A 20,644-nucleotide genomic window follows, 5' to 3' on the forward strand; every position below is an offset into this window, starting at 1 on the left:
CCATAAATTGTAATTTATAGACAGACAACAGACATTAGCCACGTCTGACACTGTATTTTGAACAAAAACACATTTCATGAATAAACCACCAAAAAAATCTTTCTAGTCAAAAAATACTTTCTAAATATATAGATGCCAATCATAAATTACAACTGATTGTATAAATACTTAAAACAGAATTAAAGGAAATTTAGACTTTCAAAAATATTTAAATTGGAAATTCCAGTTAATGATGTACATTCTGATTTTATGTAGCTACAAATGCTTCTCGCAATTCAGCACAAGGATAACTGTACTTCCTGCATAAAGGCAGTTAACTTTTTAAAAAACTAGCAATTAAAATTGATCTATACATCATTCATATACAGAGACACAAATGTACATATGTCTATGTAATTTAAAAACTAATTATTAAATCTGTATACCAAATGTCACTGCAAGAGTGTTAATAGCTGACCTTTGGAAAAGTTGAAAACCTTACGAAGACTTTAGGACGAAGTCAAGGATCGCTTCAATAATCAATTTCAAGCTCTAGGAAGACAGTTTTAAAAACTACCAATTTCAAGACCCTAGAATTCATTAATTTATAATAATATATCGTAAATATGTGAAGCTATTATAACTTTTGCTGTTAAAAGCTTTTTAGATATCACCTTATGAATTGCATTATTAGGAGTACTTACCTTGCTCCAAAGATTAATATCCACAGACCTGCAGAGGGCAGCAAAGGATTAAAAATACATCCAGAGGCTTAAAAAACATTTTAAGTTAAAGCACACTAGCAATTATTATATGCAATGCATACAGATAAAAGCCATAAAAAAGGTAAATAAATTTTTCCAAAGTTAAGTTGAATTTTCAGGACAAGATAATTTAGAAAGGCTAACTCATTTGGATTATCAAAATAACAATTAGTTTGAATAAGAATCATTAAGGATCATCCCTAAATCTTTGCATCCAAGTTTGCAAGAGCAGGATATTTGCATACTCTCGAAGCATCTGCCCACAGACTGCTTATTACTTATAACAGTAAAGATAGAAACCATATAATGGAGACATTCAACANTTTTTTTTTTTTTTTTTTTTTTTTTTTTTTTTTTTTTAAATGACATTTTCCCAGTCATTTCAATGGCATTAAAACCAAAGGGGTCAAGAGCTCTGATATGTTTGTTTTCAAGGACTCCTATCAGCTGAATGTACAAAGACATACACAACCCTTATTCTTCAACATTAGTTCTGCAGGCAAACCCAAAGATGTACTTCATGATGAATATGTGGTTACAAAACCGTTCGTACTGACCTAACTTTTGGACACAGTATTTGACTCTACATCCTTGGGCTGAAGACAGAGTTAGGAATTCTGAACTACTTTATCGGTATTCTGTGAATGAACTTATTTGCTCTTAAAATACTGCCTGGCACATATTACAAGTGTTGACAACTCAAAATGCAGTTACTTCTACTACTGTTTATTTACTAATATAGAAAATTAGGCAAAATTGGCCACATCCCACTTTACTCCACCATATAAATCGTGCTGCAATTCGAAGGATGGTTAATGTAGAAACTACTTAAAAACAAAGTAAAATCAAACAATTCTCACCTACAAACTGTTTTTTCACTAACACAGACATCTATAGAGGACAGTCAATATATTTTACCAGAAATTGTAATTTATAGACAGACAACAGACATTAGCCACGTCTGACACTGTATTTTGAACAAAAACACATTTCATGAATAAACCACCAAAAAAATCTTTCTAGTCAAAAAATACTTTCTAAATATATAGATGCCAATCATAAATTACAACTGATTGTATAAATACTTAAAACAGAATTAAAGGAAATTTAGACTTTCAAAAATATTTAAATTGGAAATTCCAGTTAATGATGTACATTCTGATTTTATGTAGCTACAAATGCTTCTCGCAATTCAGCACAAGGATAACTGTACTTCCTGCATAAAGGCAGTTAACTTTTTAAAAAACTAGCAATTAAAATTGATCTATACATCATTCATATACAGAGACACAAATGTACATATGTCTATGTAATTTAAAAACTAATTATTAAATCTGTATACCAAATGTCACTGCAAGAGTGTTAATAGCTGACCTTTGGAAAAGTTGAAAACCTTACGAAGACTTTAGGACGAAGTCAAGGATCGCTTCAATAATCAATTTCAAGCTCTAGGAAGACAGTTTTAAAAACTACCAATTTCAAGACCCTAGAATTCATTAATTTATAATAATATATCGTAAATATGTGAAGCTATTATAACTTTTGCTGTTAAAAGCTTTTTAGATATCACCTTATGAATTGCATTATTAGGAGTACTTACCTTGCTCCAAAGATTAATATCCACAGACCTGCAGAGGGCAGCAAAGGATTAAAAATACATCCAGAGGCTTAAAAAACATTTTAAGTTAAAGCACACTAGCAATTATTATATGCAATGCATACAGATAAAAGCCATAAAAAAGGTAAATAAATTTTTCCAAAGTTAAGTTGAATTTTCAGGACAAGATAATTTAGAAAGGCTAACTCATTTGGATTATCAAAATAACAATTAGTTTGAATAAGAATCATTAAGGATCATCCCTAAATCTTTGCATCCAAGTTTGCAAGAGCAGGATATTTGCATACTCTCGAAGCATCTGCCCACAGACTGCTTATTACTTATAACAGTAAAGATAGAAACCATATAATGGAGACATTCAACATCTTCACTAGGTGATTAAAATTAGCCTAATGAGATGCTGAGGGACNCACCCAGGCGCCCCGACATTGTGTGATTTTTAGATTTAACTCCCTGAAGGCAGAGTAGCACGCCAGTGGTATTCCAGACAGGAATGTAAAACCTAAATTAATCACGGGGAACCATCGTAAGGAACATTGTATAAAGTAACTGGCCTGTATTTCCCAAAACTGCTAATGTCCTAAGAGACAAAAGTTGGAGAAGTGTTCCAGATTAGAGGAAATTAAAGACAAAAAGACAACATCCACCCCTGAAAGAGCTTCGTGAAAGGAGGGGGGAAATACAATAAACAAACAAACAAATAATACTAGAATAACAAGAGCCATGATAGACAAAAATATTCCATCAATGTTAAATTTTCTGAATTTGTTAGGTGTGCGGTGGTTGTGTAAGAATATCCATGTTCTGGGGGCGCCTGGGTGGCTCAGTCGGTTGAGCGTCTGGCTTCGGCTCAGGTCATATCTCACGGTTTGAGCCCCGCGTCAGGCTCTGTGCTGACAGCTCAGAGCCTGGAGCCTGCATCAGATTCTGTGTCTCCCTCCCTCTCTGACCCTCCCTTGCTCATGCTCTGTATCTCTCTGTCTCAAACATAAATAAACTATAAAAAAATTAAAAAAAAAAAAAGAATATCCATGTTCTGTAGCGGGGCCCCGAGCTGGTTCAGTCAGTAGACTATGCAACTCTTCTAAGCTCAAGCTCCTTCTACGGTATACAAATTATTTAAAAATAACACTGATAACCACAAAATCTCTAAGCCTTTTTAAACCTATACCTTTTTAAACTTGAGGGTAGGCAGCTTTGAGTGGACTGAATTTTGGTATAGTGAGTTAACAAGGCACTTATTTTTATTTAAAAATATATTCAGAATGGGGGTGGCTGGGTGGCTCAGTCGGTAGAGCACACAACTCTTGATCTCGGGGTTGTAAGTTTGAGCCCCACGCTGGATCTAGATATAGATTACTTAAAAATAAAATCTTAAAGGGCTCCGGGGTTGCTTAGTTGGTGACTTTTGATTTCAGCTCAGGTCGTGATGTCTCAGTTCATGAGTTCGAGTCCCCCATCAGGCTCTGGCTTACAGTGCAAAGCCTGCTTGGGATTCTCTGTCTTCCTCTGTCTCTGACCCTCTCCTGCTCGCTCGCTCTCTCTCTCTCTCTCTCAAAATAAATAAATATTTAAAAAATAAAAAAATCTTAAAAATTACTTTTTTCAAAATGTACTACCAACACTACCAACACACTAAAAACTTGGAGGGATTTCAGGGGCATTATGCAGAGTAAAAAAGGCCAGTCTCAAAACATAATTTACTTTGTGTGTCCATTCAGATTATCTTTGCAAAATAACAAAATTCTATAAACCGAAAACAAAGCAGAGGTTGCCACAGGTTAGGGATGGGCTGGGAGGCAGGGGGAGGACTACAGGGGTGGTGCCAGGAGGGACAAGTGGTGACGGAGTAGTTCTCAGTCCACTGCAGTGACGGGTACACAGAGCTACACACGCGATGCAACATGTCAGAACCATACACACACGTTATGCCAATGTGTTCTGATAATATACTATAGTTATGTAAGATGCAACCAGCGGGGGAAAATAGGTGGAGAGCACACGGGCCTTCTGTGTCCTATCTTTGCAACTTCCTATGATTCCATAATTACTTCAAAATAAAAACTACAGGGGCGTCTGAGTGGCTCAGTTGGTTGAGCGTCTGACTTCAGCTCAGGTCATGATCTCACAGTTCATGAGTTCAAGCCTGGCATCAGGCTCTGGGCTGACACCTCTGAGCCTGGAGTCTGCTTTGGATTCTGTTTCCCCTCCTCTCTCTGCCCCTCCCCCACTCACTCACAATGTCAAAACTGAGTAAACATTAAAAAAAATCTTTTAAATAAATGAATAAAAACTACAAACATGTCCATGCATGATGAAATCATCCCTCCCGCTGATGCACATTAAGAAATTTTTGGGAAAAAAGATGGATTCTTATCTATAGGTGGGGGAAAAAAATGTGTATGAAGCTCTGTCTTTAGTATAGTGTTTATTTTCATTTGGGAAAAATTCTTTGAGAAATCAGTTAACAGAAGAAATGATAAACTGACCTAAAAATCATAGCTCAGGGCTGTAGCCCATCCACTGGTTACAGCGCAGCCTCCTTGGACCACCTGACACCTTTTTTTCCAAATAGTTAACTGAAAGAAGGGTGAGACTCAAGATATGAGGATAAAATGCTGCACAGTGAATGTAAGATACAGTAAAAGTCTATATGATATTAAAAAAAAAAAAAAAATAAGGCATCTTTTTTTGACCAGGCTAGAAAGAGCTTTGGTTGAATTCCAAGGAATCTTAACCTATGGGCGCCTACCACATCCAAGGGGTGTGGGTACTAAGGAGCAGGGAAGGCCTGCAGGCAAGCCCCAAAAGCACACAACATTAAGTGGCAAGACTTACAGTGGTTTTGTCACTTTTTTGGTATCATGGACCCTTTTGGGAAGCTGATGAATCTATCTTTTCAAGTGCTGCTAATTTTGTCAGGTGTGATAATACTACAGTGATCATGTTATTGTATTTAAAATAAGTTCTGAGGTATATACTGAAGTATTTATAGGTAGAATGACAAGCTGTCTGTAGTTTAAACAGTCCATGGAGGGAAGAGGGGGTGGGGGGAGAAGGGACAAATGAAACAAGATGGCCCAAATCTTTACTGCTTGCCGATGGCTACTTGGGGAGTTCTACTTCTGCGAATGTCTGAAAACTCATAGTAAAAGGCAAACATCATCTCTGGTCTAAATGCTGCATCTCTCTATTCCAATGCTCAACATTAATAAGCTGGGCTTCCTTTTTTAAGAAAAGCTACTTAATCATTATTTCTCATCAAACACCAGCTTGAATAAAATAAGAAATATTAAGATATTAAACTGCCCTCAAACCTGACATGAAGTCAGGGAAGGCATGGAAACAGACTTTCAAAACTGTACCTATATCTAAAACAATGGACAATGACAAAAAGCACTACCTTGAATGAGTGATGGCAGAAGTTGGGAAAAAAAAAAAATTACAGAATATTTTAAAACTAAGCTTTTGTCAAGAATAGGCAACACTTCTTCACTGCATGTTTACCCCGTGATCCACTGCTATCTGGCCCTTGGCCTCAATCCCCCAGTGAAAGTACACTTGCTAAAATAACCACTAATCTCAAGTCAAATTTCACCTAATGCTTTTCCATCCCCTTGACTAAGTTTTGAGCTTTGTGTTGTTGATCATTCTCTGCCAGTCTCCCACTGATGCTTCTCAGTCCCTCCTCATCTGCTCCTTAAAGTAATCCTCTGTACTGGGTTCCAGGTGCCTAATATATTTTAATTTTTAAGACAATCCTGCATGTAGGCTTTATTTATTTTTTATTTTTATTTTTTTAATGTTTTATTTATTTCTAGGAGAGAAGAGAGAGCGACAGCGTGAGCAGGGGAGGGTCAGAGAGAGAGGGAGTCACAGACTGAAACAGGCTCCAGGCTCGGAGCTGGCAGTCAGCAGAGAGCCCGACGTGGGGCTCGAACCCACGAACCACGAGATCATGACCTAAGCGAAAGTCGGACGCTTAACCGACTAAGCCACCCAGGCGCCCCTCCTGCATGTAGGTTTTAAAAGTCTTTGTTTCACAGAAGATGAAACAGACTAAGTATAGCAGAAAAAGAAAGTCTGAGAAAGGCTGGCTCAGTCCACAGAGCATGCGACTGTCGACGTCAGGGTCATGAGTTCGAGCCCCATGTTGGGCACAGAGATTACTTAAGAAAAAAAAAGGCTGGGGTGCCTAAGTGGCTCAGTTGGTTAAGGATCTGACTCTTGATTCCAGCTCAGGTCATGATCTCAGAGTCATGAGATGGAGCCCCGCATCAAGCTCCAGACTAAATGTAGAGCCTGCTTGAGAATTCTCTTTCTCTCTCTCCCTTTCTGACCCTCCCCATGCTCTCCCTCTCTAAAAAATTTTTTTAATAAAAGACTACTAAGTATCGTCACCCGAAGTTCCACAGGCACCTGAAAAGGCAACTCAAAGGACCCCACAAACTGCGGATCACCTACCTTACCTGCACCCTTTTTCTCTCCTCTTTGAATATCCACGGCCAGCCTTACCTTCATTACATAAATCTTTCAGTGGCTCAAAGCCACAACTCAAAGTCTGAACCTCATAACTTAGAACGAGATCACTGATGAAAGGCCCCAGGCTACCACTTTGGCTTTATTTCTTGCTATTATTTCACAATTTTGGGGCCATCATTCTATCAAGCTACTTTCAGGTCCCCAAATGCACTGTTCTGTCAGGCTCGATGCTTCTGTCTAGAATGCACTTCCTTCACCTTAGACAAATTCTTACCCATCCTTTAACTCAGCACCTTTTCTGCACATCTTAGCCCAGACCCACCCCTCCCTTAACCGTAGTAGAAGACACAGTACCTTCTCCTCTACACATTCGTAATGATCAAGACCAGTTTGCAGTCACTTTCTTATTTTCTGGTGTCCCAACTAGGAACAACTTGGTGACATGAAGTTTCCTGTTCATCTCTGAATCACCTATTATCGCACTTAAACTGTAGTTCATGAAGTACTACCCTGTTCATAGAAAGACGTCCTGAGAGGGAGCCTCACTGGCTGACTGAAAAGAGGACCTTACAATCTGGCATTTATTTTGGTGAATTCAATAGGGCTAATGTCATTTTTTTTTTTTTTTTTTAACATGGAAAGGAGCACCACTTCAGTGGAATAGACAAACTCCCACTTGCCAAGCTTAGACTATTGCCATCGGGTCAGAAAATCCCTGCTTCTATCACAGAACTCTGTTTCTGTGGCAAAAAAAGGACTTAAAAAATACTGGCATGCCAATTCTGAAACATTTATCTTTTTGATATGGTATATCCCAAGCTAGTTCTGAATTAGCTTCAGTGACATTTTGTCTCTTAGAAGTCAGCCAATATTTCTGGTGGTAGTTTTCAGTAATATATACTATGTATACTGCCCTCTTTCTTATTTGAACTTGCTTCAGCTAGTACTACTCTTAGGAGGAAAGAAAGTCTTACTCATACTTAATATCAGCCTGCTTTGAGTCTGACATAAGAATTTACTAACTTTATCAGTCAGATCTAAAATGCCCTTAATATAGTCATAAAAATAGCCTTATTAAAAAAAAAAGTTTAGAGTGAAGAATTCCTTAATAATCTTGAATAATCTCACCCTACCTAAGCAGTACTGGATTTAAACAGTTTTCTACAAGTGATTTTGCCAACAAATGTTAACAATTTATAAATTGGAAAAGTATAGGAAGGCATATATTTTTTTTCTTTTAAAGAGAGAGTGAGAGCAAGGGAGAGAGGCAGAGGGAGAGAGAATCTCAAGTAGGCTCAATGCTCAGCAGCACAGAGCCTGACATCTGGCTCAATCCCATGACCCTGGGAACATGACCTGAGCTGAAATCAAGAGTCAGATGCTTAACCTAATAAGCTACCCAGGAGCCCCCATACCAACTTACAGAAATGCTAGCTCACCAAAGACTACTCTCAGAAGACATGAAGAAAATAGTATTCGTATTTCAAAAACATTGTGGGATAGCATAAAAAATTAATCTCGGCCAACAGCTTGCAGAACACCTGCTCGGAACTACTTCCTCAAAGAGGTTGGGCCTACTACTAGAAGACAGCTTTTTTTAAATTTTTTAAAAATTTTTTTTCAGAAAGCAGTTTATACTACGGGTCGAGAACTATTCCAAAACTGCATTCCAATATCGAAATGCATATTCAAGTTTCCCTTATGATTAGTAGTTAAAGTGACTGTGGTATCTCATTTAATGCTCTAGAACGTCTTACATTTCGAATGACATTGAATAAGACTTCACAGTCCTTGCTTCTGGTAAGGAGTCACTAAGTAAATCTCTTCAGTGTTCATCCTCCTGGCAGGTGCAGAGTTCATCTGGACTCCACCGGGAATGCCGATGAGCATTCAGCTGTCTTCTCATTTGGCCAGTCCTAAACTTGCTAAGCACAGCACACCCCAGGAGAAGCATGGGCGAGGTGACTGTTTTAATAGCTGTGTTAAATGTCCTGCAAACGGATTTTAAAATATACCTACTCTTTGATTCAGCATCAAATATAACAGAGAGCTACGTTAAGTCTAAGATACTGGACCGTAACAACATTGATTACATTCTGAATTTTTAATAGTTTCTGTGGTGGGAGAGAGGAAAAGAAATCACCTGGTCACAAATTCTTAAAAATATGCACGTATTCTTATGAATAATGCCAGATTACCACAGCCTGAAACTTTTCTGTATCTACAGGAAGAAAAACTCACCAACATAATACAGGGTTAGAACTTGCAGATTTAAAATACTTTCCTGGAGGGACTAGTTACACCTTGTTGCAGTGTAGACTACCAGAGAGAAGAGACCCTGACCGAGAGCTCTGGAGATCTGCAGTCCTGTCCTCAGTCTTTAGCTGAGTCCTTACGATCACCTACAAGTGAGGCAACAAGCTGAAGCCTGGGGAACTACCCAAGACCTTTCCAGAGACTGAAAAAGACAATTCCCAAAACCCACATAGGGGTTGGAATAGCTCACATTCCCAGTGATCTCAAAAATACATGGGCTAGGGGTGCCTGGCTGGCTGAGTCGGTAGAGCAGATGACTCTCGATCTTGGGGTTGTGGGTTCAAGGCCCACACTGGGTGTAGAGATTACTTAAAACAACAACAACAACAACAAAACATGGGCTAGCAGCCCAAATACCCATGAGGATACTGCCCCAATAATGGAACTGGATTAATTTAGTGGGAATAATCCTAAACTGAAGGCTGATCTAGTCCTGCCTAATAAAGCAGAAAAGCAAGCACTAAGAAAACTGTTCCAATAACTTAACTCAAAACATTAGAACAAAAGCTCAAAAACATTTAAAGGAATACAAAAAAAATCCACATTCAACAGAATAAAATCCACAACTGGCATCCAATCAGAAATTACAAAGAAGCAGAAATGTATGCCATATACTGAAAAAAATAATTAACCAACAGACCAGAAATGATACAAACGAAAAAGAATTAATAGACAAAAACATCAAAACACCTATCAACAACACTCCATTTAGTCATGAGACAGAAGAAAAAAGCATAGGCATGTCAAGGAGATATGGAAGATATATTTTGAAAAAAAAAATGAATTTCTAGAAATCAAAAATATATCTAAGATTAAAATACATTCTAAATGTATCTCTGCCTCAGTCAAGCCTCCACACTGCACAAATTAGTCTACATTCTTCAAAATAAAGGACAAGTTCCCATATGTTATTTACCATATTTCAGTGTGATCCCAACCAGCATCTCCAATCCCCACCATAAGTACTTGCTGAATTAAAGGGAATGCCTAAACACAGAGGCAGACAATAAGGTCTCTAATTAAGTCAATCATGTGCCAGGTATAAATCTAGGCACTGGAGATGGTGCAATAAACCAAACACAAAGCTGATGTTCTCATAATCCAAACAGCTGCCACAAAATCTGTCATAAAACAGTAACAAAAATATACATACATGTGCCCTTATTTAGAACTATTTTTCCAAATTACAACAACTTAGTTTACATAATGCCTCAGCCCACAATAAATCAAAAACAGCAAATTATTGAAGTGTGCATAGGTTAAATACACTGAAAGATGTCAAGAGCAAAGCAAAAACTCTTAACAGCAAAGATGATAACACAAAATTAAAAAGCAGAAACAGAGGCGCCTGGGTGGCTCAGTCAGTTAAGCATCCAACTCTTGATAGCGGCTCAAGTCATGATCTCAAGGTTATGAGACTCAGCCACGCTGTCCGTGTGGAGCCTGCTTGGGATTCTCTCTCCCTCTCTCTCTGCACACAACCCCTCCCCAATAAATAAATAAACATTTATTAAAAAGCAGAAAGAGAGAACACAACAAAGTGTAGAGGCAAGCAGCTCTGCATCCTTCAATCCCTGAGGCACTACCAGCCCAACGACTGACCTAGGTATACACCGGTTATACATTGGTTTTCCTCTATCACATTGGACTACCTTTATAGTCTGAGTACCTCGTTTAAGAAGACTAGGGCACACGAAATGTAACAACTGCCATTCAAATGGACCACATAAACATAACGTCAGTCAAGTTAAAGACAGAAATACATACACCTGGAAGTTTACACAACAAACTTTTTCAAGGACAACCGAATGACAATGTTACTATTTCACTTCATAATGCATTATGGGTTCTTATTTTTTAAGTTTACTTATTGGGGCGTCTGGGTGGCTCAGTCAGTTAAGCATCCAACTTTGTCAGGTCATGATCTCACGGTTTGTGGGTCCAAGCTCCACGTCAGGCCCTGTGCTGACAGCTCAGAGCCTTCAGCCTGTTTTGGATTCTGTATCTCCCTCTTTCTCTGACCCTCCCCTGCTCACACGCTCTCTCTCTCTCTCAGAAATAAATAAAACATTATAAATTTTTTTTTAAAGTTTACTTATTTATTTTGACAGAGACAGAGAGAGCACAAGCAAAGGAGGGGAAGAGAGAGAGGAAGAATCCCAAGATAAGGGGCTCAAACTCACAAAACTGTAAGATGGTGACCTGAGCCACAATCAAGAGTCAGACACTTAACCAACTGAATCACCCAGGTACCCTGGTTCTTACTTATTTTTATGGGTTCTTTTTTAAAACTCTGGCTCTACTAGCATTTTTATCCACTTAATTATGTATTTTATATGTTCAAGCTTTACTTTTAAATGCACAGCCCTTGGTTTGTTTGTTTTTTAACCTAACTCAAAACTATGACTGAAAAGAGCAGAGACACACTAGCTAAAGGAAGGGTAGCAAAACAGAAACCCACCCACCTGCTCTACCTCTCCTGGCCTGTGAAGAAGGTTCTGGACAGGTCTACAAAAAATCCTAGTGTTTCCACTGAGGAACAAGCTAAAAATTACTGAGATTAGTATCAGAAGTCATTAACATTAAGCATCCGACTTTCGCTTAGGTCATGATCTCGCGGTTCGTGGGTTCAGGCCCCGCATCGGGCTCTGTGCTGACTGCCAGCTCAGAGCCTGGGGCCTGTTTCAGTCTGTGACTCCCTCTCTCTCTGACCCTCCCCTGCTCACGCTGTCTCTCTCTCTCTCTCCTAGCAATAAATAAAACAAACAAAAAAGTTTAAAAAAAAAGTCATTAACATTAATACAGAAAGAACAAAATTAGAAACTTGTCCTTTTGTAACTACCACTGTGAACAACTGATTCAACAAGGATTACCAATGACTGCTGAAAACACTGACTGAAAGGTTCTGCAAAACAGGACAGACCGCTGTCTCAAAGCATCATCCCACAGACTAATCGCTAATCACAAAGGGAGTGAGGTTCCTTTGCAAGAAAGACAAGGGGGCCACCATCATAACCACGTGATCAAACTTAGCTGATGCCACCACTATTCTATCTCTTGTTGCAGTAAGAAATACCATCAAATATTCAATCTGAGTCGCTTATGAGAAAGAAATTAAACTAATACAAAATGTGGGAGGGACACTCTACAGATAAAGTAAGATAAAATATTAATAACGTGAAGACAAAAAAAGGTTGGGGAATTGTTCTGGATTAAGAGAATAAAAAGAGGCAGCAACCAATGCAATGCATGCACTTATCGAATCCTCAATCAAAAAGTGAAACAGCTACAAAAGAAATTTTTATAACTAGGGGCAATCTAAACATGAACTGTGCATATTAGATGATATTATTAAATTTTAGGAGTGATATCAGTATTATAATTATGTAGATGACGACCTTATTCTTTTTAATTTTTTCAACGTTTATTTTTGAGAGAGAGAGACAAAGAGACAGAGACAGAGAGACAAAGGACAAGCAGCAGAGAGGCAGAGAGGCAGAGAGAGGGAGACACAGAATCTGAAGCAGGCTCCAGGCTCTGAGCTGTCAGTACAGAGCCCAAAGTGGGGCTTGAACCCACGAACTGCAAGATCATGACCTGAGCCACCAGTCAGACGCTTAATCAACTGAGCCACCCAGGTGCCCCACGATGATTGCCTTATTCTTAAAGAGAGGAGAGTTGAAGGATCCAGTATCATGATGTCTACAGCTTCAGGTGATCCAGCAAAAAAGACAAAAGCATATATACTTATGTGCTTGTGTGTATATATATCAGAGAAAAGTGTTTGAGAAAGCAAATATAGCAAACTAACAAAAATGGTGACTTTACATAAAAGTTATGTGGGTGTTTCCTTTACTATTCTTTCAACTCATTACATTTGAGTATTTTGAAAATAACAACACTGAGACGGAAAAAGGTCACTGACATCCCCTGAGCACACAGAGGAAGACAGTGGTATTATCCTGACTAAAATCACCTTGTAATTAAATATTCAAAGTACCATTCAAACATATGTACAACTCTGTAACTCCAACTTGCCATTTTCAAACAGTGCTTTCTTCTTTGAAACAAGACTTTTACCAAATCTTGGAAAAGATGATATAAAAGACTGGCTACACTCAAATCAACTACTTAATAGGAAGAAAAAAACAGGCAAGGTTATTTCAGGTACCTAGTAAATGGTAAGATTTCGGAGACCAGAATTATCTGTAGGTTTCCTTACACAGCGGGCCAAAAAGACAGGAGAAACCAGGCATAGAACATTATATAAGGTAATCATCTTACCTCCTAAAGCCTAGAATTAGGCTGCCTCTCAAAGAAGTAAACGAGAAAGGCAATGTATTTGATTCCACTGCAAAAGAAAGTGATCAGCATTAAATCCCAGACCAAACCCAAAAAACTTAAAAATTATCACCTTCTTTGGAAACACATTTATAGCAATACCTTTCCATTTTCATTTTGGAAATTTTGTTTTTAAAATGGAAATTTTCTGCTACAAAATTAATTAGACAACGCAGTAATATAGATCTGCAACATAAGCCACCCTTTAAAAACATTTTTCTTTCATTTTCATGAAGATATACAATGAACGAATTTATAAATATTCTGTGGTATAAATGGTAATCAGTAATCCACAAGCACACTAAGAGTCAGTCTGGTACACATGCCAAAACTGTATATTACTAGACAATGTGGCCCTGTGAAGGAAGAAACTGTAACTACCCTACAGGACTTCTGTCCTTTAAAGGAGAAAAGTACTGGGGAGCTTAGGTGAAGTATGACTTCGGTCCAGGTCATGCTCATGGTTCGTGGGTTTGAGCCCCATTTCAGGCTGTGCCGACAGCTCAGAGCCTGGAACCTGGAGCCTGGAGGCTGCTTCAGGTTGTGTCTCCCTCACTCTCTGCCCCTCCCCCACTCATTCTCTCTCTCTCTCTCTCTCTCTCTCTCTCTCTCTCTCTCTCTCAAAATTAAACATTAAAAAAAAATTAAAGGCGGAAAGTTTTTTTCTCGAAGTAGCAGTGGGTTCTCTCAAACCATTCACACTTCATTGTTTCATTTTCCATTATGCCCAATAACCTCACTCATATAAAGGTGACAACCTAAAGTCCTAAGACTTCCCCTCTGTTGTGTAACTGATTTATATTCACCTCCCACTGTTCTAAATATGTGTTTGCTCTATTATTCATTTTGTCATTTAACAATTTACAACTTCGCATGTTTCAATGTTGACGTTGTAAGTCTGATTTGCCTTAAGGCCTGTTTCTTCATACAACCCTTACCATCACCAGCAAGGGAGGAAATCAGAGTAGGCAACTCCTGAATTTACTTTTCCCTGCCACCGTATTAAAATGGTGCCATGTTATAGGTAACTGATTTAATCGTTTCACATGTAATGTGACTACTGAGCGATCTGAGATGGACAGAATTAGAGAGGAGCTCATAGTCGAGGCAAATTCTGAAAACAGAATTAATAAATACAGTTTAGTGAAGATTAAGATACCTGGTTAACTTAAAAACAAAAACACAACTCATGGGAAAAGTCACATAAGATTTTTAAGAGTATTTGCTGATCTCTCCTAAACGTGAATGAAAATTTAACTCACGCACACAGAAAAGTGTTTTAGATCAACTGTTATATCCTTGAACAGGGAGTAGAACTTTCTCAACGGTTTTACACAGCACTCAAAAACCTCAAGATCGTTTCTGAAATGACCAGCATTTAGTCACTCAAGGAAGTTTTGAAGTGGACGTAACTACAGGCTTTTCAGCAACCTTTAATAAAACTGCTTGATCAAATTAATTTTCCATGCCTACAAACCCAAGTGGGGAAATGCTTCCTACTACTACACAAACTGGATCGAGACAAGTCACTCACTCCTCTACTACCCGCCATTCCTTCTGACGTGGCAACCAAAAGTGCCAACCTCGGAGCTGCGTATGGGGAATACCGGCAATGACAGAACTGACCGCTCAAAGACCTGTAAGTCAAAGCAGGAGGGGAGGACACTCACAGGAGTGGTACTCCTCAAGTTCCTGGAATTTGTCTTTATCGAATTTAATGGCCTCTTGCAAAGTTATTTTTATACTATTCAAACTGGTATTTTACAGAATATTGTCAAGTTTTTATTTGCTAAAAAGTGACCAGAAACATCTCAGCAAGATGAAGGCTGCTGACAAAAAGCATCTAGTTTCCTTAGCAACAAACGGGTCTGAAAACCAGGAGGCTGGCAACGAAGCGGAAGGCATGCTAAAGGGAAAAGGCAGTTCTCGTGCATACACCTCATGCACCCGGATTCCTCTGCTAATGCTGCTGTTTTCGCCCTGTCGGGAAGGCAAAGTTTTATATTATACTGAACACAAAGCAAATCAATACCCTCAGATAGCAGCCAGCACTGATACCCAACCTTAAACTCAAATAGCTACACCTCCTCCAGCAGTCACCATTTTTCATAGTGAACTTTTTGCCTTTCCCCTATGATATTAAGAGAAACTATTTTCAATACCAGTGATACGGTTTTTACAACGCTTTCACCCATGCAATCTGGGTACACAGTAATCCAAGCTGGACTTCTAACATTTTAGGGGTGAAGAAACTGATGTTTGCGTGTTTTCTTCTTAAACGGCATCTTTTTCACAGGATTAGAAAAATGGTCAAGTAATATCAGAGATACGTTCAAACATGGAGACTTTAAGAAATGTCTTATTCATTAAAACATCGTAGGGTGAAAGAAGGTCAGGTGAGATGATCTTGGTTCTGGCTTAATCACTAACTTTGACCAAATCATTTAATGTCTCTGCCTTTCCTCACCTGTCAGAGCAGGTAATTTTATCAACATGTGATGAACACTGTAAAGCACCAAAGCATTTGTAAGTATTTAGTAAACATCTGCTATGTTTTGGTTAATGAGTACTGGGAGGTGTAACAATGTAACAATGGCTATACTACACATCAGTTTGGAAAACACTTTCAGAACCAGTATCTCCTATGATTTTCACAATGACTTGCACAAGGCAGATAAGTAACACTACCCCCATTTCATGAAATTGAAGCAAAGGACCTGTTCCGGATCCCATAACCAGTAGCTTAATTATAAATAGAACCAAGTATTCTGGGTCCTAACCTACCAACTTATCTCCAAGTTTCTTTTAACTTTAAAATTAGCTCTGGGGCATCTGGGTGGCTCAGTCGGTTGAGCGTCCAACTTCAGCTCAGGTCATGATCTCATTGTTCGTTGAGTTAGAGCCCCACATCAGGTTCTGTGCTGACAGCTCAGAGCCCGGAGCCTGCTTCAAATTGTGTGTATCCCTTTCTCTCTGTCCCTTCCCTGCTCACACTGTCTCTGTCTCTCTCAAAAATAAACCAACATTAAAAAAAAAAAAAGAAAACAAACAAAAACAAACCAGAGATGGGGTAAACCTGCTTTCTGTGCTGGTTAACCCCTACCTTTGCACTTAAAAAAATAAATAAATAAAGATAAAATAACTTCCAAACTGTCCATAAGTTCAACTCATAAACTTTCTTATCAATCTGACTTAAGAAAAACATAAAAAAACACACAAAGTTACGCTGACCTTCCCTGAGTAGCAAGGGCATGAACTACCCTTTATGCCCTCAATAGTAACTGAAATCGATACCTGTCAAGTTTCCCGCTAATGTTGCATACTTACAAAATGATAAAACATAGGGTAAGTTCCCATTAACTGCTTCACTTCTGAATTCAGCTTGTGAAAATACATTATTTTCAGGTAGACATCCATTTTCCTAGGGATAAAGCAGATTTCAACGATAATATGCATCGGCTAAAAATATGCTGATATGCCATTCAAATTTCCTGTTTTCCCATTTCTGTATATCAACACATTCTATGATAACCCTTCATTCAAAAAAATCCTTTCCTAGAACAATATGTAAACTGAATAAATGAACGTTAACAAAAACAATGAGATAGAGTTCCAACATTCCAAATAAAATACCTAATCTTCATACTCAAATATATGTTACCCTTAGAATGCCTTCAATCTAGAGTTTATTACTGAAGGCATCAGACCAATTCTCTCATTAATAACAAAATAAAAATTCAATGCACAGATCTAATATGACACTTTGGGACATATAGTGAGGTAAAGATCAAATTCAACAACACCAAATGGTTAATCATGTGTCCCAAAATCATCATTTGTTGAATAATTTAAGTATCTGATCCAAATTCAACTCCAATTCATTTATTGAGTCCCTGTATAATAGCACAATATTTAAAACCACCTAATCAATAATCAGCAATAAATAGGCAGAAATAAAGTATATCTATATAATAAAACAGCATGCAACATAAAAAAATAACTGGCGGAATTACATGTTGTGATAGATAGTGCCAAGTGAAAAAAGTAGGTTGGGGAAGTAAAATTATATGGGGAAATGACTTTTGTAAATATAAAATTTTAACAACAAAAATATGTATAGCACAGGCTCCAAATACTCTAAGTACTCAGGGAAGAGAAGTAAAGACACTCAAGATATAAACTCTGCCTTTAAGAGGATTGTAGTTATATAATTATTTCTATAAAAGAAAAAAAACACTAACATTATTAGAAAAATCTAGGCATAACCTAAGGAATAACCACCTAGGAAACAGACCTTCTGAACAAAATATTTATTAAAATGTTTGGTGCTCATCAAAAAGAATGAAATCTGGCCATTTGCAACAACGTGAATGGAACTGGAGAGTATCATGCTAAGCGAAATTAGTCAGAGAGAGACAAATGTCATAGACTTCACTCATACAAAGACTTTAAGATAAGGGAAGAGAAGCAAAAATAATATAAAAACAGGGAAGGGGACAAAACATAAGAAACTCTTAAATATGGAGAACAGAAGGTTGCTAGAGGGGTTGTGGGAGGGGGGATGGGCTAAATGGGTAAGGGGCAATAAGGAATCTACTCCTGAAATCACTGTTGCACTATCTGCTAACTTGGATGTAAATTTAAAAAAACATACTAAAATAATAATAATAATAAGATAGAGAAACTGAAAAAATAAAATGTTTGGTGCTCTACCATGTTGTTCCTAATTGTAAAGCACTTTTTTTTGAAAACACAAAGTACAGCCCTTGCTGATCTAATGCACTCTCCAAGTCAATTTCTTCATTTGCCCTTTCATAAATGTCTTGCCTCTTCTGATGGGAACAGAAAGTACTGGGTAGGAAAATAATGCTTTACAGTCAAACAAAGGATTATTAAAAAAAAAAAAAGAATAAGTATACTAAGCATGATAAGTATACTAAGACTGTATTATGAAAATTCATATACAAATGAAGAGTAATGATCAAAAACTGAAAACTGCAGCCACACTATAAAGTGGGGTTAAGGAGCGTCTACTGTTTTATTTACATTTTTCCTGATACTGACATAATTGCCTTTCAACACACTAGAAAACTGGTGTCTTACCTTTTTAAGTTTTTTACGTTTAACCACTACAGATGGTACACTAACCAGTGTTTTTACAAAGCTTTAGAAAATTGTATATGACAAAGACCATTTTTAGTACTAAGCTTAATGACTTTTCTTTTTGGGGGGTTACTACTAAACAATTAAGGAGGAAAGAAATCTCTTCGTTTACGAAATTAAAACACTTAACTTGTACCTGCAAAATACCACGAACTGATGCCACGCTATCAAAGGATGGAAACACGTAATTTATATAGGTCTCCTGATCAGGCTTTACTCCAATTTCATCCATTGCTTTGAGAACTTCAATTGTACCTGCAGGATAACATTTAGAAGCACAGAGATGAAGTACTTGGAATAAATTAACAAAAGATCAGAAAATTCAGTTCATTTACTTTCAGAATCATAATGTATGAAAGACTATTCATTTTGTTTGTCTAAAAAGAGAAAGCAGAATAGCAAAAGAACTGGGAAATAAGATGACAGATAAAAAAAAAAAATTCCTCCTTTCTTCATCTATTCAGTAGCAGTGCTAAGGGAATATCCTACGAATTAGAACTGTAAGAAAATTTAAAACAATTGAACAAGCAGCCTAATACTTCTGGTACCCAAATGAGCACAGATCATAAAAAGTACTGCTATTACACAGCAGCGATGGACTGACACTAACACTTGACCAGAATAAACACCGCAGAGGGAAGGGTTGAGCAAGGCAGGGGGAGAGGGGATCTGTCAAAGACAAGCGCACGAGTGGGGTAGTGGCAGAGAGAGAGGAAGAGAGAATTCCAAGCAGGGTCCAAGCGTCAGCTCAGAACCCGATGTGGGGCTCGAACTCACGAACCATGAGATCCTTACCTGAGCTGAGATCAAGAATCAGAAACTTAACCCACTGAGCCACCCAGGTGTCCCTTAACTTCTGATTTCATATTTTATAGAAGTAAAAATGAATAAGAAACAACGGACTCGAAGAACTTATCTCAATATAGTTAAAAATAAAAATCTCCAAGGTTGTTTATTTCTCCTTTCTCCCACTTATAAAAATAACTTTTACTAACTTCCTAAAAAGTCACTGCATGTTTTCCAAAGCTATAGTTATGTTCAAATACCGCAAACTGATATCTTTATATCAGATCAATTAATCTAGAAAATTACCAAACTACTCAGGTGTCACCTAATTTGACAGAGGTCGCATTTTAATAAGAGAAAGGACTCTTTGAAACTTATTTTCTTAAGCTTCATTACTTTCTCATTAAAACTTCCCCTAAAGGTCCCTGTGTTTGCCCTATCACATCATCTACAGAAAAATCACGTCTACAAATTTGTTATGTAATGTGTTCTCATACAATACCTGATTGTAAACTCCCACTGAGAACAGAGATATGTAGGCAAGTGTGACTACATTATGAATATCTGCACATTGCTTTTAGATAAAATTCAGATTATTAAAATAGTTTATTATGTTTAAAATCACCTAATGGATCTTCAAAACCTTAAATATTTCAATGTATTTTTCAAGGTATAAATACAATACTGAAAAAACGTCAAGATAAAGCATGTGCTTAGTTCTGAGTTTAGGAGAACATGCATGTAGACTTGGTCCATAGAGCGCGCAAGAGGCAAAACCATACCCATAAGCAAAATTTAGGTTCCTCTAACAATTCACTAGGAATCAGTACTAGTGACAATAGTAACTGTCAAAAATAATGGCAAATCACACTGTGCTCTTCTTTATAAGCAAAGATTACTAAGCACTTGAGAGGAGGGCTTACTAGTTGCCTTTCAATTATTTCTAACAGACTTGTGCTAAGCTCATGTCCTCAATGTCCTTTCTCACCAATAGGGATTGCTTTCATGACCATGGTTTAAAGTAAATAACTAAGTTTCTAATAAGACTCTCCAGTGAAATGACAAAACAAAAACAAGCTCAAAGTTTAAAGAGACCTTTAAGTTTAAAGAGTTTTCAACCTATTCTGGCACTTAATGGTAGTGTAAATCTGAACAAGTAACTCCACCTCTCTGGGCCATGATTTCCTACCTTACA

The 20,644-nt window shown here is 37.7% G+C and overlaps 1 protein-coding gene across 1 annotated transcript in view; it reads right to left on the reverse strand.

The window, feature by feature from the left end:
• The window catches only part of LRPPRC (leucine rich pentatricopeptide repeat containing), a 108,925-nt gene that overhangs the window by 61,112 nt on the left and 27,169 nt on the right, over positions 1 to 20,644 (reverse strand). The window contains exons 12-15 of the mRNA XM_077749196.1: positions 18,800 to 18,918; positions 16,828 to 16,921; positions 13,444 to 13,510; positions 2,344 to 2,371 (exon numbers count right to left, since the gene is read on the reverse strand). Of these exons, the coding sequence (XP_077605322.1) occupies positions 2,344 to 2,371; positions 13,444 to 13,510; positions 16,828 to 16,921; positions 18,800 to 18,918 (308 nt within the window). The remainder of the gene's footprint in view (positions 1 to 2,343; positions 2,372 to 13,443; positions 13,511 to 16,827; positions 16,922 to 18,799; positions 18,919 to 20,644) is intronic.

This window comes from Crocuta crocuta, unplaced genomic scaffold (assembly GCF_008692635.1).
Source record: "Crocuta crocuta isolate KB4526 unplaced genomic scaffold, BGI_CrCroc_1.0 scaffold118, whole genome shotgun sequence".
Classification (NCBI taxonomy): Eukaryota; Metazoa; Chordata; class Mammalia; order Carnivora; family Hyaenidae; genus Crocuta; species Crocuta crocuta.